Source organism: Piliocolobus tephrosceles, chromosome 11 (assembly GCF_002776525.5).
Source record: "Piliocolobus tephrosceles isolate RC106 chromosome 11, ASM277652v3, whole genome shotgun sequence".
Taxonomy (NCBI): Eukaryota; Metazoa; Chordata; class Mammalia; order Primates; family Cercopithecidae; genus Piliocolobus; species Piliocolobus tephrosceles.
This window is the reverse complement of record NC_045444.1, coordinates 115,825,374-115,843,846: the sequence shown is the minus strand read 5'-3', so window position 1 is coordinate 115,843,846 and position 18,473 is coordinate 115,825,374. Positions and strand designations below refer to the sequence as shown.

The window sequence follows — 18,473 nt, the reverse complement described above, 5'->3', positions numbered from 1 at the left end:
CTAATTTGATTGCACTGTGGTCTAAGAGACTGTTTGTTATGATTTCCGTTCTTTTGTAATTGCTAAGGAGTGTTATACTTCCAATTATGTGGTCAATTTTAGAATAAGTGTGATGTGGTGTTGAGAAGAATGTATATTCTGTTGATTTGGAGTGGAGAGTCCTGTAGATGTCTATTAGGTCTGCTTGGTCCAGAACTGAGTTCAAATCCTGAATATTCTTGTTAATTTTCTGTCTTGTGGATCTGTCTAATATTGACAGTAGGGTATTAAAGTCTCCCACTATTATTGTGTGGGAGTCTAATTCTCTTTGTAGGTATCTAAGAACTTGCTTTATGAATCTGGGTGCTCCTGTATTGGGTACGTATATATTTAAGATAGTTAGCTCTTCCTGTTGCATTGATCCCTTCACCATTATGTAATGCTCTTCTTTGTCTTTTTTGATCTTTGTTGTTTTAAAGTCTGTTTTGTTAGAGACTAGGATTGAAACCCCTCCTTTTTTTGCTGTCCATTTGCTTGGTAACTATTCCTCCATCCCTTTATTTTAAGCCTGTGTGCATTTTTTGCATGTGAGATGGGTCTCCTGAATACAGCACACTGATGGCTCTTGACTCTATCCAATTTGCCAGTGTGTGTCTTTTAATTGGGGCATTAAATGATTTAAGGTTAGTATTGTTATATGTGAATTTGCTCCTGTCATTATGATGCTAGCTGGTTATTTTGCCCATTAGTTGATGCAGTTTTTTCATAGTTTCGGTTGTCTTTACAATTTGGTATGTTTTTGCAGTGGCTGGTACTGGTTTTTCCTTTCCATATTTAGTGCTTCCTTCAGAAGCTCTTGTAAGGCAGGCCTGGTGGTGACAAAATATCTCAGCAATTGATTGTCTATAAAGGATTTTATTTCTCCTTCACTTATGAAGCTTAGGTTGGCTGGATATGAAATTCTGGGTTGAAAATTGTTTTCTTTAAGAATATTGAATATTGGCCCTCACTCTCTTCTGGCTTGTAGGATCTTCAGAGAGATCTGCTGTTAGTCTGATGGACTTCCTTTTGTGGGTAACCTGACTTTTCTCTCTGGCTGCCCTTAACATTTTTCCATCACTTCAACCTTGGTGAATATGATGATTATGTGTCTTGGGGTTGCTCTTCTCGAGGAGCATCTTTGTGGTGTTCTCTGTATTTTCTGAATTTGAATGTTGGCCTGTCTTGCTAGGTTGGGAAAGTTCTCCTGGATAATATCCTATGGAATGGAACCAAGTGTTTTCCAACTTGGTTCCATTCTCCCAGTCACTTTCAGGTAGAACAATCAAACAGGTTTGGTCTTTTCACATAGTCCCATGTTTCTTGGAGGCTTTGTTCATTCCTTTTCATTCTTTTTTCTCTAGTCTTGTCTTCATGCTTTATTTCATTAAGTTGGTCTTCAGTCTCTTACATCTTTTCTTCTGCTTGATCTCTTTGGATATTGATACTTGTGTATGCTTCACAAAATTGTCTTGCTGTGTTTTTCAGCTCCATCAGGTCATTTGTGTTCTTCTCTAAACTTGTTATTCTAGTTAGCAATTCATCTAATCTTTTTTCAAGTTTCTTAGCTTCCTTGCTTTGGGTTAGAACATGCTCCTTTAGCTTGGAGGAGTTTGTTATTACCCACCTTCTGAAGCCTACTTCTGTCAATTTGTCAAACTCATTTTCTGTCCAGTTTTGTTTCCTCGCTGGTGAGAAGTTGTGATCCTTTGGAGGAGAAGAGGCATTCTGGTTTTTGGAATTTTCAGCCTTTTTGTGCTGGTTTTTCCTCATCTTCGTGGATTTATCTACCTTTAGTCTTTGATGTTGGTGACCTTCGGATGGGATTTCTGTGTGGATATCATTTTTGTTGATGTTGATGCTATTCGTTTCTGTTTGTTAATTTTCCATCTAACAGTCAGACCCCTCTGCTGTGGGTCTGCTGGAGTTTGCTGGAGGTCCACTCCAGACCGTTTGCCTGGGTATCACCAGTGGAGGCTGTGGAACAGCAAAGATGTCTGCCTGTTCCTTCCTCTGGAAGCCTCTTCCCAGAGGGGCACCTGACAGATCCAGCTGGAGTTCTCCTATAAGAGGTGTCTGTTGACCCCTGCTGGGAGGTGTCTCTCTGTCAGGAGGCACCCACTTGGAGGAGGCAGCCTGTCCCTTATCAGAGCTCGAGTGCTGTGCTGGTAAATCCACTGCTCTCTTCAGAGCCAGGAGGCAGAACATTCAAGTTTGCTGAAGCTGCACCCACAGCTTCCCCTTCCCCCAGGTGCTCCGTCCCAGGGAGATGGGAGTTTTATCTATATGCTCCTTACTGAGGCTTCTGCCTTTCTTTCAGTGATGCCCTGTCCAGAAACGAGGAATCTAGAGAGTCAGTCTGGTTATAGTGGCTTTGCGGTGCTGTAGTGGGCTCCATCCAGTCGAACTTCCTGGCAGCTTTGTTTACACTGTGAGGGGAAAACCACCTACTCAAGCCTCAGTAACGGTGGTGGGTGCCCCTCCCCCCGCCAAGCTCGAGTGTCCCAGGTCGACTTCAGACTGCTGTGCTGGTAGCAAGAATTTCAAGCCAGTGGATCTTTAATTGCTAGGCTCCATGGAGGTGGGATCTGCTGAGCTAGAACACTTGGCTCCCTGTTTCAGCCCCTTTGCAGGGGAGTGCACAATTCTGTCTCACTGGTGTTCCAGGAGCCACTGGGTTATGAAAAAAAAATACTCCTGCAGCTAGCTTGGTGTCTGCCCAAACGGCTGCCCAGTTTTGTGCTTGAAACCCAGGGCCCTGGTGGCCTAGGTACCCGAGGGAATCTCCTGGTCTGTGGGTTGTGAAGACCATGGGAAAAGCATAGTATCCGGGCTGGACTGCACCGTTCCTCACAGCACAGTCCCTCACAGCTTCCCTTGGCTAGGGGAGGGAGTTCCCTGACCCTTTGTGCTTCCTGGGTGGGGCGATGCCCCACCCTGCTTCTGCTCACCCTCCATGGGCTGCACCCACTGTCTAACCAGTCCCAATGAGATGAGCCAGCTACCTCAGTTGGAAATGCAGAAATCACCTTCCTTCTGCATTGGTCTTGCTGGGAACTGCACACTGGAGCTGTTCCTATATGAACATTTTGCTAGCCATCCCTCCAGTTTTCTCTATTTTATTTTCTTATTTTATTTTTATTTTTGGGGACAGAGTCTCGCTCTATCCAGGCTGGAGTGCAGTGGTGCGATCTCAGCTCACCGCAACCTCTGCCTCCCGGGTTCAAGTGACTCTCCTACCTCAGCCTCCTGAGTAGCTAGGATTACAGGTGTGTGCTACCACTCCCGGCTAATTTTGGTATTTTTAGTAGAGAAGGGGTTTCACTATGCTGGCCAGGATGGTCTCAATCTCTTGACCTCATGATCCACCTGCCTTGGCCTCCCAAAGTGCTGGGATTACAGGCATGAGTCACTGTGCCCAGCTGCAATCAAGTTTTCAATAGTTTTGGAACTGTTAAAGATTCAACTTTGAAAGATATTGTCTTCTTATTTAAATTAGCTGGGTCAATTTAATCTTTCATAGCAGAAGAAAACTAACCATGCTGGTTGGGTGAATGTTTCCTCCCTATTCCAGAGCACTTCTTTTCCTGGGAAAGTTGCATAAGAACTCCCTTCCGTGCTGTCTCACCTGCTCACTCACCATTTGGCAGATAAAGACAACTTCTGTGTGAATTTGGAAGGATGCAAATCAGTACCCACAGCCCTGCCTGCCTGTGCCTGCCTGTCTGTGTCACTCAGCCTGATCTGTCTGCTGTCTCTATTCCTTCACTCTAAGTCACAAGACCAGGCCCTCACTGGTGGTTCTGGCTGTCTATGACCGGATAGGGTCATCTCATTCTCAGTGCTTGTCTAATGTGGGGGGTGGCCAGTATTAGGAAACTCTCTTGTCCAAATGTGGACCACGTTCTGTGACATCAACGTGACCAACTTGACCACATTCTCCAGTGTCAATTTTATCAACTTGATGAGAGGCAGAGGATATGATTTAGACTTACCTGCTCACTCAGTGTCTTTTCTCTTGGTTCATGCAGCCAAAGTGTGAAGTGTGTAATCTTTATAGGCCTCCCCCTTAGCCTTCTCGATTGCTCTCATACAGAATGGGCTTAGAATTAACTTTCCTTGCTAATGATAGGTGAGAAATACTTTCTTGTTGAAGAGAGAGACAAGCGACTGAAAAGGATTTCAATGGTAAAATTCCAAGGGACTGTAGTTATAGGATGTTAAGTCCAGTCTGTTGGAATCTGCTGGTGGAAAGGATTCCAGATTTGGGTTAACAGGACCTTGGTTCTTACCCAAGGCACTCGTTCTTATGACTGTATTTGCTTGTGCTGAGCCTCAGTTTACTTTTCCATAAAATGGGATTGGTTTTCATTCTGAAGTTTACTATAACAAATTGACACACTTTGTGCCTTTAGGTCAGAGTAATATCTATTTAAAACTTTAAAATGGGATTCATGAAGATAAATATATAGGAAAGTATAGATGAAAAGTCAGGAACACACAGGATATCATCAAGAAATTTTGAAGTGAAATTCTATCATTGTAAAAAATCTAAAGTTTACTTCTTCTGGTAATGATAATATAGGCAAAGTATGGAATAACAAAAGGATCAAAGTCAACTTCAAATTCAAGCTCCATCACATTGTAACTATGTAACCTAGAAAAACAAATTTACCTCTGGAAGCCTTGTCTTTCTCACTTGATTATAGGAAGGCTTCCTGTGCTGGTTGCTGTGAGGATTACATGAGGCAAATGTGCAGATTTCTGGGTTCAGTAGACACTAAATAAATACTGGTTGATCTTTCTTTTATTTTTTCTATACTACTATAGCTCTTGTGCTATGAGCTACTCCCAAGGAGGATTAACCTTCAGCAGTTGTCTTTTTAGATGCTGCCTGCAGCCCAGGACAGTGGCTATTCTGAGTGGCTGGGTGTGATAGGGTACATTATACATCTCAGTGCATACCTGGATGCTCTGTTCACTCACTCTGTCATTTTCCTTTTGATGATCTCATTTTTATTTCTCTATAGGGTCGAAGGTATTAAAAAACTAAATTTAATTACAGATTAGGCTCTGCCAGTTTCCAGCACTGGATATTTCTAACCATGACCTGAGTATATGGAAAGGAGATCGTGTGTATGAGGTTTGCAGGTGACATATAACTGAAGCCAGTGGCTCGTGTCTAGCGAATTGGATCTGGATCAATGGAATGGATCCCAGGATCCGGAGTGGACACAGAGTTCGTACAGTTGGTGGGCAGGGAAGCTATAAGAGGCCTCTAGTACTGTGTGAGCCATGGGAACCACGGCCTCTTAGGTCTCTTTCTAACCCTGAGCATCTGTGATCCTCTGAAGTGTCCAGAAACGAAGAGGAGGATGCCTGGATATCTCAAAATTTAGTCAGTAGATCTAAACAGAAAAGTTCAGAGCTACGCAGAGAACGATGGCCCACATAGCTACATGGTGCTGGAGGGCTGCTGAGTCACCCAAGGAAGTAAAGGAGGCTTCTGTTAACTCAACCACTGCTTTCAGAGGCCACATTGCTTGCCTGTCTTCCTTGCTCCCTCTGCTGTAGCCACAGCGTCCTGCTTTCCCTTCCTTGAGCAGGTCAAGGTCATCCCTGCCTTCAGGACCTTCACCCATGCTGTTTCCTATGCCTGGAGCTCACTTCCTTCAGATCTTATCACAGCTGCCTTCTTCTCATTCAGGTCTCAGTTCAAAGGTGCCTTCCCTGACCATCTGTATTAGTTTCCTCTTGTCACTGTAACAAATTACCACAAATTGAATGGCTTAAAATAACAGATCTATCACGTTACAGTTCTGGAAGGCAGAAGTTTGAAATGGGCCTCACTGGGCTAAAATCAAGGGACCAGCAGGGCTATCTTCCTTCTGGAGGCTCTAGGGGAGAGCTTGTCCCCCCTCACCTTTTCTAACCTTAAGGCTGATCACATTTCTTGGCTCATGGTCCCTTCTGCCTTCTTCAAAGTCAGAAATCATGTCATTTTGACCTCTGCTTTCATTCTCATCACTCAATTTTCAACTCTCCTACCTCCTTCTTTCACTTATTAGGACTCTTATGGTTGCATTTAGCTTGTCCAGATAATCCAGAATAATCTCTCCGTCTCAAGATCTTAATTTAATCACATTTGCAAAGTCATTTTTTGCCATATAAAGTAATGTATTGATAGGTCCTGGGCATTAGGACATCTTTGGGAGACGCTTATTCAGCCTTTCATACCACCCACCAATGGTATCTCATTCCTTTCTCTATTTGTTCTTAAATATTACAGTATTTGGGGATGAGGTAGATTTAGTTTTATCTGTTAATGCATCACCCTAGTCATTTGCCCCTTTAGGGTAATTATCTGGCCACCAGTTAGTGATAAGAAGCAGAAATCTAACAGACTACATAGATTTATCAAAACTATCAAGAAGATTGATCCAGGACCATCCTAATAGAATCGTTCAAATAGCTATAGTGATTTATACACGTTTTAAGGCAAATGAAAACCCACAGTTCTGGAAATTAACAGAACAACATTGATGAAGTTTTAAATCTCTGCCATTCATTTTTACCACCTTGGGACTAATCACAGTTTTTTTTTTTTTTTTTGAATTATAATAAAGGGAAAACATGCCTTCCTAGAATCAAGGTCTAAAAATCAAAATATCTGTAAATCTTGACATAGCGGTGTTGGTGTGTTTTGCTTTGTCTGTGTAAGGTTTATAAAGTTAGAGTTATAGTTAACCTCGCTGACTGACAGTGAGCAGTTTTGTATATTAAACAGTTGAATCTATGGTTAAATACAGTTAAACTATTGAATTAATGATATTTTGCAGTTGAGAAATAGGCAAATAGGCTATCTTAGATTTATGCATTCCATAAGGAATCAGTGGCTCTTTATTGTCAGGAATTGAGTGTAGTTCTGGGATATAAGGGTTAACGAAACATCCCCTTCCTTTGGGAGCTTGTAATCTGAGGGCAGGTTTCAATATATGATGAGTCGCTGTAAGGCTTTGCACAGCCACCTCTAGACAACCAGGGAAAGGGAAGGTAACTCCTCCTGGGGCCAGAGTGTGAAGTATAGATGGATGTCTTGGGCCTCTTCCTTTAATAATAGATAGAATTTAATAATAGTTAAAGAAACTTATCAAGTGATTATATTATATGGGCAGTTCTTATTATACAAATAGGTTGGCTTCTTTGGTTCTCATTTTTATATAAACCAAGATGTTTAAAAAATAAAATTAATTAATATCTCACTTTATCCAGATCCCCACCTCACTCCCTAAAGGTAACTACTGTTAGACACATTTATTGCGTATTCTTGTAGATACATCAGTCAATAGATAAGTTCCTATTTTCTCCTGTACAAATGAGAGTTTTATACACACTCTTCAATATATTGCTTTTATGTGTAACAGTATATCCTGAAGGTGCACCCACACTATCTTATGCAGATTTATGTCACTTTTTAAAATGTCACATGGTATTTCCATTCTTTAGCACCTCTAAAATTTATTTAATCAGACCCCCATTGATAGATAATACATTTGGAGGGGTTTGCTATTTAAAGCAATACTAGAATGAATATTCTTATATGTATGCACCTGTCTTAGTTTGCTTGGGATACTATAACAAAATACTGTGCAATAAGTAATTGCTCACAGTTCTGGAGGCTGGGAAGTCTGAGAGCAAGGCACTGGCAGATCCAGTGTCTGATGAGGGTCCATTCCTCATAGATAGAGCCTTCTGGCAGTGTCTTCACATGGTGGAAGGGCAAGGTGGCTCTCTTGGGCCTCTTTTACAAGGACATTAACCTACTTCATGATGGCAGAGCCCTCATGATTTAATCACTTCCCAAAGACTACATCTCTTAATACCATTGCTTTGTCGATTAGTGTATTAGTTTTTTTTCATACTGTTATAAAGAACTGCTTGAGACCAGGTAATTTATAAAGGAAAGAGGTTTAATTGACTTACAGTTCAGCATGGCTTGGAAGGTCTCAGGAAACTTACAATCATGGCAAACGACAAAGGGGAAGTAAAGCACCTTCTTCACAAGGTGGCAGGAAGGAGAACTGTTGAGTGAATGGGGAAGAACCTCTTAGAAAACCATCAGATCTCGTGAGAACTCACTATCATGAGAACAGGATGGGGGAACTGCCCCCATGATTCAGTTACTTCCACCTGTCTCTCCCTTAACATGTGGGGATTATGAGGATTATAGGGGCTACAATTCAAGATAAGATTTGGGTGGGGACACAGTGCCTAACTGTATCAATTAGGTTGCAACATTTAAACTTGGGAGTCACATACATTCAGATCATAGCAGCACCTTTGTGCTTACTTATGTGAGAATATCAATAACAGAAATTCTCAAAGATAAAGTTGTCAAAGGGCTTTTGCATTTAATATTTTGATTTTGGTTGGTGATCATCTTTTAACTTTTCATGAGCATTTCATTATAAGTTGGCTTTTTGTCTTTTAGAACTTTTCCCCTCCAAAGCAATGGTGGTGGGATTCAAGGGTAACTTGCAAATCCCACTGAATCCATAATTACCTTTAGTACATACTTGGGACACCAGGAATGCATCCTCTACTTCTCAGGGAGGGATTGAGGCTAGATGTGGGGAAAGCATACTGATTGAGCAGAAAGAATGCTGTTGTGGAATTTTGTGGTTGATAACTCAATTCTATGAGTGAGCTGATTTTGGATTCTAGCTCAGATATTTATCCTTGGGCCAGAAAACAAGGTCTCTGAGCCTTAGGCCTTGATAAATGGGATAGTAAAAGTAACCAATATTGTTTAGTGACTGGTACATACTAGGTACTTAATAAATGATTGCCTTAATTATTATCATCAGCTGTCTTTCTCTTTGAACAACTAGAAGTCTCTGGGCATCTGCTGAAAATGAAATTTCCCATCGCTGATGGAATCTTGGTAAATTAGATACTTTTGAGTTAATAAGCAATTTTCTACAAGTACAGAATATTGTAGGACCACAGGCATTATATAGATAGGTAGTTGTTATTGATGTAATCTTGACTATTTTGTTCCAAAGAATCTCATGAGGAGGAACTTTCTATTGTCTCTCTGAAGAGTACTGATGGATGTGTACAGCATAGGGAAATGCTTTTCATGCCTTTCGAGTGCAACCCACAATAAGTAGTATGTTTTACATCTTGACGCTGCATGTAACACACAGTCTAATATACACACAAACACACACAACGTAAAATAATACTTAACTTTTTATAAGTGTGACAAACTCTGAAATAGTTCTCTAAATTTTGTTTTTAAATGTGAGTCTGGCCCCATTACATTGATTTCTACGATCTACAGTTTGGAAAACATTCCTTATTGATTGAAGTGTGTGGCTTTAGAACCAGAGCAGCTGGGCTTAAACTCAGGAGCTGCCACTTACTATCTGTGTAACCCTGGACACATAGCTTCCCTCTTAGTCTCAGTTGCTTCTATATAAAATGAATGTAATAACAGTGTCTACCTCAAAGCATTATAGGAGGAATAGGTGAGTTAGCACCTTAACACTTAGTGTTCAGCATACATTGAACCCTCAATAAATATCAGCTCTTATTAACCAAAATGATGAGCTAAACATCAAAATTTAACTATTAGACATAACTGCTTGGGTGTCTTAAAAGTACTTCCAATTTATTTGTTTATTCAACTTTTATTTTAGATTCAGGGAGTACATGTTTAGGTTTTTACCTGGGTACATTGTATGATGCTGAGGTTTGAGATGTGAATGATCCTGTCACCCAGGTACTGACTATAGTCCCCATTAGTTTTTTAACCATTTCCCCCTCCCTTTCCTTCCTCCCTAATGTCTATTGTTGTGGCCTCTATGTCCACAAGTACCCAATGTTTAGCTCCTTTTTTTCTTTTCTATTTGAAACAGGGTCTCACCCTGTCACCCAGGCTGGAGTTCACTGGTGGCATCTCAGCTCACTGCACCCTTCGCTTCCCAGACTCAAGCCATTCTTGTGCCTCAGCCTTCCAAGTAGCTGGAATTACAGGAATGTGCCATGACACCCAGTTAATTTTTTTGTATCTTTAGTAGAGATGGGGTTTCACCATGTTGGCCAGGCTGGTCTGGAACTCCTAAGATCAAAGCTATCCACCCACTTCGGCCTCCCAAACTGCTGGGATTACAGGTGTGAGCCACCATGCCTGGCCAGCTCCCACTTATAAGTGAGAACATGTGGTATTTGTTTTTCTGTTCCTATGTTAATTCACTTAGGATAATGGCCTTCAGTTGCATCCATGTTGCTGCAAAGGCCATTATTTCACTCTTTTTTTATGGCTGCATGGTATTCCATGCTGTATATGTACCACATTTTCTTTATTCAATCCACTATTGATGGGCACCTTGGTTGATTCTGTATCTTTCTATTGTGAATAGTGCTGCAGTGAATGTGCAAGTGCCTGTGTTTTTTTGATAGAACAATTTGTTTTCTTTTGGATACATACCCAGTAATGAGATTGCTGAGTTGAGTGGTAGTTCTAAATTCTTTGAGAAATCTCCAAACTGCTTTCCACAGTGGCTGAACTAATTTACATTTCCACCAACCGTGTATTCCCTTTCTCTCTCGGCCTTGCCAATGTCTGTTGTTTCTTGACTTTTTAATCATCGCCATTCTGACTGGTGGGACATGGTTATCGTATTGTGGTTTTGATTTGCATTTCTCTGATAATTAGTGATGTTGAGCCTTTTTTCATGTTTGTTGGCCACTTATAAGCTTGCTTTTGAGAAGCGTCTGTTCATATATCCTGCCCACTTTTGAATGAGGCTATTTGATTTTGTTTGTTCAGTGTTTAAGTTTCTTATAGATTCTGGATATTAGATCTTTCTTGGATGCACCATTTGCAAATATTTTCTCCTCTTCTGTAGGTTGTCTGTTTACTCTGTCAATAGTCTATTTACTGTGCTCTTTAATTAGGTCTCACTTGTCAATTTTTGCATTTGCTGCAATTGCTTTTGAGGATTTAGTCATATATTCTTTCCCAAAGCCCATGTCCAGAATTGGTACCTCCAATTTAACATGTATAAAACCAAACTCAGGATCTTCCTCTCAAACCTGGTTCTCTCACTCGGCTACAGCACCTCATCCATCCAGCGATAAAAGCCAGGAAACCGAGAATTGTCCTCCTGGTTTCTCTCCCCTCATTGGCCTATCTGTATGAGCTGCATTTAGTCTGGTGGATTCCCACCTAACACAGCACTCACATCCATTCCTCTCTCTCTGTCTCATGCCCATCACCACAGGTCAAGCTACCACTAACTCTGCCCCATCCTGCAGGAGCCTCTGAACTGGCCTCTGTCCTTGCTCCTCAAACCCTTTCTTCATGCACAGCCAGAAGGATCTTTTCAAAGTGCAAATTGGAACACTCAGAACTTCCCTCCCCCTGTTTCCAACCCTGACTGTGCCAAACTCCTATTAAAATAAATAAGTGACTAAAGACCCAAGGCCACATTGCCCTACCCTGTAAGGAGATCCCTTCTTGCTGCGGCTACTCTCTGCCTCTCTCTCAAGCAGTCACACTGTTCTCCTTCCAGCCTTTGTTCTGCTCCCTCACCCCCTCCCACAGGCCTGTGCTCACTCTGGTTCTTTGCCTGTGCGGTCTTCCCTCTGCTCTTGCCTGTCCCTGGTTACTGCTCACTCACACTTAGAACCTAACTCCCTAAGGGCTCCTGTTGTGCAAGCTCTCTTGACAGTCAGTGACGTGAAATATCCCCTGTCCTCCTGCTGCACTGAAGAGCTCGTCCCTTGTAGACATAGCACAGTTGTACTTTTACTTGGTTTTGGGGATCATTTGCCTGATCCCTGCATCCGTCAGAAAACTGGAAACTACATGAGCCTACTTTTCTCTCTATTTTCCCTTGCTTTCCATCTCTGTCACTCAGCACTGTGCCTGGCACAAAGTAGGTCCTTAATTAAAGTGCTCAGTGAATGGATCCCATAAAGGAGATGATCTCTTTCATTCCCTTTTCACATTCATTTCTCTTCTGGAGATTAACAAGATTTGTTCATCTTTTTTCAGTTTCACTGACTGCTTTGATTGTCCTGCTAACCTTTAGCTATAGAAAACAAAGTAATTGACATCCCTCCTCAAGATTGTTCTAGGCAACAAGTAAGTAGTCTTAAAAATTATTAAGCTAAGTAACATCTTCATAAGACACAGTCTCACTTTTGCTCTTTTTCAAAATAACATAGGTAAGCAAATTAACTAGTCTAGCTACATTCATCTAGGTAAACTGAAAAATAGATATGGGCTATGTATTTTCGACTCAATGTACAAATTGACTGGAGTCTATTTTTGGCAGAGTGGAGGTGGGTCTGATTTTATTCTCGGCTTAGCCACTGACTGCCTGCCTCACCTTGAGCAGCTGCTCCAAGTCTAGTACCTCTGCCTAGCTCCAGGTGTTTGTTTAGGACCAACTGAAATGTTTAATGCAAAGGCACTTTGGAAAATACAAAACCTCAAACTAATTTAGTTTAAAAAAATGAAAATGATCCGTCAGACTCACAAGTGTGACATTTTTCTTGAGCAGCTCGTGCGTATGCATTCCTGGTCATGCACGTGCTGGTGCTGATGAGATGAACCCATCTGGCACATTCTGGTTCACGATTCTTCCCTGTGCCATGCTGTAGCCAAAGTAGTCAACGATTCATGTGATGGGACTCCTGGGATGCAGCAAAGCAATGACTTATGAGGATAGCATCTGGACTCAGAGATGGTGGTTGCAGGCACCTGGCATAGATAAATTTGCCGCCTCTCAGACCTAGCGTTGGACTTAGCCAGATCCATCCCAGCTACTAAACCAATTAGCCTATAAAGCAGCCATAGTCATTTCTATCAAAAAAGTTTTAGATGACAGTGAGGTGGAATCTAGCTTTAAAGAAAAGGGCAGGGGGAGGGAGGAAAGCAGAGCTTTTACAATAGATCTTGAGAAAGTTTCTCCAAAAGTTCAAACAGCTTGGAATACAGAGTTTTGGGAAATGGAGCAGATGGTCATAAATGCAGGCAGTCAGACCTGGGACACTGCATTGTGCACATAGCCCAGTATGGTTGTTTTTTTCCCTTTAATGGCCATGTGGTTGTGCACTCACTGTGTATACACAATTGATGTATTGTGTAAGTTAATTCTATGAAGCTTATGCATAGACTGCAAGAACTCATCAAGAACTCGTGTGATCTTCCATAGTGATCAGATCTGAGCACTCTACCGAGTTGGAGGAGAAACATAGTACTGGCTGCCCTTGTGTTGATGCTAAATGGATGTTATAACATACTCTGCTGAGTGCTGGACTCCTGCCTGCAACTGAATTTTTTAGAGAATGTTATAATACTTGGAAATGAAGTGAATCACGCTTGCTTTTTCAGCCAGAAAAAATCAGTTGTCTCTCTCAGTGCACACTAGGTATTGCCAAATGAGATGGCTGCAGATTTGGGGATTGAGCCTTGGTTCTGGTTTCCCAAAACACCTTCTCCCTTCCATTGTGACTATTTGTTTCTGGTGATTTATGTCACTTTGTCTGCCTGTGTGTGAGTTGGCTTAGATGAAGCAGTCAATGCACTAATGGTCATTTAGTTTTACTAAGCTCCACGGGCCTTATGAGCTCAGGCAGGCAGACTCAAATGACAAACCAGGCTTCAAAGGTTTTGGTGAAATATTCAGGAGGGTCTGGATGTGAACTCAGAAATCGCATTATTCATCTGTTCTCAAATTCTCAGGAAGCATCCAGGCTGGGCGCATGGGTGATTTTTCTGTTAGCTTCTAGAAAGTGAGTCTGCAGGCCTGGCCCCCTGTTTGGGTGTCTATCTGTGCTCTTCTTCAGACTGACTGCAACTTTTCAAGGTAAGGAATAGCTAACTGTGATTCTTAGATCTATGATGACTGAAGATACAGCTAAGATGAGGGTGTGAGTATCCAGAGGCCACAAATACTCTCTCCAATAATGGAACAGTGAAAAGAGTCCTGTGGATTTCATGGAAAGACAGGCTCATTTCTGTTTCCACTAACCTGTGAATCTCATTTGCAGGCACTTGGAATTCTACCACGAAAATGATGTCCTGGTGTGGGTGGGGAAGTGTGGAGTGGTGGTGTTGGTGGTGTGAGTAGAGAAAGCATCCTTTTTTCCATATGAGTTCAGCTTCTCTTTGGTCTTACCTAGCTCTTTAAAATTTCCACAATTCCCTTTCAAATCCTGTATACACTATCTAGAGCATTTCATTTGGGTGCAGATCTATAAACAGGAAATAATTTGATGTGCTTGACCTATGCCAAGCACAGAGATTACATCCTGTCCTTCCAGTTTTTCCTGCTAATACAGATTGGTGTTCTTAGGAAGGACACAGGGCCATGCTCAATAATCCTCAACTCAGAGCATGTGACCCTTTATCCTTCCCTCCTCCACCACCACAGCTGCTCGTCTTTGGGGACCACCACCACATGTCCAGGAGTGGACTTTTTAACTTTTTTAGAAAGTTAAAACTTTTTTAAAAAACTTTTTAGAAAGTTAAAACTTTTTTTTTTTAAACTTTTTAGAAAGTTAAAAAGTTTTAAATATTTTAAAAACATGTTTTCTAACTCATGCTGCAGCAAGCCAATGGGGTATATGTTGTTATTTCCATTTTACAAACAAACAAACAGAAACTCAAGATCAAGTAAATGTAGGAGCTGAGATTGAAAGCAAGGTTGGTGTGATCCCAAGGCTGATCCTATTTCCACTCTTATGCTGGAAGATGATCCTACGGATGTCTTATTTAAATGATGGATTGCTTATTTCTTCATCAGAAAAGGAATACATTCTTATTTTTAAAAAGCTGGAAAAGACTCAGAAGTATACAGAGGAAAATAATCATTTTTAATTCTGTCTTTTAGAGATCACTGTTGTTAGTATTTTGCTATGCAAAGGCCAAGATCTCAGATCCTGACTAGTATCAGAGGCATTCACTCCAAGTGACGTCAATTCTCTAGGCCTCGTTTGTAAAGTGGGGAGAGAGAACAATATATCTTCTGGTGGTTATAATGATTAAATGAGCTGTTTTTAAAGAGCTTAGTTTATACTAAGAAATCAGTGTACGTTTGCCATCATTATCATACTATCCTTCTGACCTTTTCAATGTGTATATAGACATTTTAAACTCATAAGATATTGTCAAATTATTGTACTGTCCAAGTAGATCCTGTTTGGTAACAGGCTTTTATTCTTTTGTTGTTTAGTGGATATCTTTTCATCTCACTGAATGTTAAATATTTAGGTTTTTATTTTTTGACTTTTATAAATGATGTTGTTGCTGGTGGAATGGAGAGAGAGTATGGGGTGAGGGAACTCTAGTTACATTTGTGTGTGTGTGTTTTTCTTCTTTTGAGACAGGGTCTCACTCTGTTGCCCAGACTGGAGTGTGATGGTATGATCTCAGCTCACTGCAACCTCCGTCTCCCAGGTTCAAGCAATTCTCTAGCCTCAGGCACACAGGCGTGTGCCACTATGCCTGGCTAATTTTTGTATTTTTTGTAGAGAAAGGGTTTTGCCATACTGCTCAGGTTGGTCTAAAACTCCTAAGCTCAAAGCAATCTGCCTGCCTTGGCCTCCCGAAGTGCTGGGATTACAAGCGTGAGACACCACGCCCAGCCATATTTTATTTCTTTTTAAAAAACTATCTGAAATAAATCCAAAAAAAAAAGGTAAAATATTAACATTTATTAACTGAGCAGTGAGTACATGGTTGTGTGATTTTCTGAGACTTTTTCTAAATATGTAATAGGTGATAACATTTAAAAATTATGATAGCATCTTAAAGATGAGCATCTTCACACATAAGGCTACATTTCCTGGGCTACTTCACCAGCATACATCCTAAAATGGGAATATCTGGGTCAGAGCATATGCTGATTAGTAAATGAAAGGGTTTTATATCAACTTATAGTCCTCATTTCTGGGTACCCTTGCCAACTGTGGTTATAATTTTAAAGTAATATTTGGGAGCTGATAGAGGAATTGCACTTTTTTGTGATTCCGAAACCAAGTAATTTTCTATTTGCATTTTTTTTTTTTATGAATTCCTCCTTATATCCTTTGTTTTTCTGTGGCATATTTCTGGTTTTTCTTTCTTTCTTTCTTTTTTTTTTTTTTGTGACAGTCTCACTCTGTCACCCAGGCTGGAGTGCAGTGGTGCGATCTTGGCTCACTGCAACCTCTGCCTCCCGGGTTCAAGTGATTCTCCTAGCTCAGCCTCCTGAGTAGCTGGGATTACAGGCATCCACCACCATGCCCAGCTAATGTTTGTATTTCTAGTAGTGATGGGGTTTCACCATGTTGGCCAGGCTGGTCTCAAACTCCTGACCTCAAGTGATCCACCTACTTCAGCCTCCCAAAGTACTGGGATTACAACCATAAGCCACCGTGCCCAGCCTCTGGTTTTTCTTAATGATTCTTAAGAAGTCCTTATGTCATAAGGATATTAACCCTGGGTCTGGATAATCCATAGAAAAGAATTCTTCCAAGTTTGAATGGCCCTTAGGTTTTAAGTTATCTATGCAAAGATGAAAAAGGCTTTCACATTCTCAAAGGTCACAACTCAAACCCAACCATTTGCTTATTTTTGCCTACAGACCTCCAGTGGAAGTCTGGGCACATGGCGGAGAGCCTCACCAACATGCCGCGGCACTCCCTCTATATCATCATCGGAGCCCTCTGCGTGGCCTTCATCCTCATGCTGATCATCCTGATTGTCGGGATTTGCCGCATCAGCCGCATCGAGTACCAGGGTTCTTCTAGGCCAGCCTACGAGGAGTTCTACAACTGCCGCAGCATCGACAGCGAGTTCAGCAATGCCATTGCATCCATCCGGCATGCCAGGTGGGCTGCGGGGGCGGCATGGGGAATGCTGCCTTCACATGTGCATTCTTCGGAACAGGGTCATATTATACACAGGACTTTTCATCTGCAAAGAGGAGATTTTAAAGAATGAAACATAGGTTCCATGTTGTATTCGGGGATAGATCATTCGGCCACTTGATAAGCAAACTCCTTTTAATTTGCTGCTAGATTTTCCTTTTGCTTTGTTTACATTGAATATATTTGTTCATCTAATTTGGGTTGCTCTGTGACTATAAATATCTGATTTGTAATCACTGTGTATTAAAACTTTTTTGATGAATTTTTTTGGGGAATGTCTCTTGCCGTGTTGCTCTTCAAACAGTCAACATTTAATGATTTCATTTGACTTAAGGGCCTAGTAAAAGAAGGATAAAGAGCTGTCTTTCTACTTTTAGAGTGAATATTTATAAATCAGTATCCTTTTCTGGAAGAAAGACTCCAGAGGAACAAGGAGTTAATGTGGTGTCATAGAAAGAGTGTAAGTTCTGGTGAGGTATAGCTTCAAGTCTTAATGACTCTATTACCTGACTCCATAGTTTAGATTGATCTGTTTTTCTTTGTTTGTTTGTTTGTTTTTTTTTTTTTAAATACTTTAAGTTCTAGGGTACATGTGCACAACCTTCAGGTTTGTTACATAAGTATACATGTGCCATGTTGGTGTGCTGCACTATTTACATTAGGTATATCTCCTAATGCTATCCCTTCCCTGTCCCCTTTCCCCACAATAGGCCCCGGTGTGTGACGTTCCCCTCCCTGTGTCCAAGTGATCTTATTGTTCAATTCCCACCTATGATTGAGAACATGTGGTGTTTGATTTTATGTCTTTGCAATAGTTTGCTGAGAATGATGGTTTCCAGCTGCATCCATGTCCCTACAAAGGACACGAACTCATCCTTTTTTATGGCTGCATAGTATCCCATGGTGTATATGAGCCACATTTTCTTAATCCAGTCTGTCACTGATGGACATTTGGGTTGATTCCAAGTCTTTGCTATTGTGAATAGTGCTGCAATAAACATACGTGTGCATGTGTCTTTATAGCAGCATGATTTAGACAGATCTTTTAACTTTCCACAAATATAGCTCCCTCAACTGTATAAAGGGATAACTCTTCCTCCTTGGAGAGTTATGGCAGTCATATTAAATTACAAATATGTATACTTTTTCCTTCAACATTTGTTTTAAGTTCCAGGGTACATGCACAGGATGGGCAGGTTTGTTACATAAGTAAACTTGTGCCATGGTGACTTGCTGCACAGATCAACCCATCACCTTGGTATTAAGCCCAGCATCCATTACAAATATTAAAGATGGTATAAACAGATAACCCCATATTTACTTCTCCGAATCTATTATATAACATAAAACAATAAACTAAGATCACATTTTACTGACTTTTGCAGAGTGTGTGTTCCAAAAATAGCAATATTGTTTGTTGAAGTAAGCCATCTCTTCTTTTGCTGATTGAATAATCTGAAGCACAAAATTCAGAAAGTAAGTGTGCTGTAGTGAAAAGTGGGCTGAGCTTGGTGCCTTCAAAT

General features: G+C 41.1%; 1 protein-coding gene across 1 annotated transcript in view; it reads left to right on the top strand.

Annotated features, from left to right (window-relative positions):
- The window catches only part of DNER (delta/notch like EGF repeat containing), a 366,117-nt gene that overhangs the window by 338,886 nt on the left and 8,758 nt on the right, over positions 1–18,473 (top strand). The window contains exon 12 of the mRNA XM_023193935.2: positions 16,665–16,911. Within this exon, the coding sequence (XP_023049703.2) occupies positions 16,665–16,911 (247 nt within the window). The remainder of the gene's footprint in view (positions 1–16,664; positions 16,912–18,473) is intronic.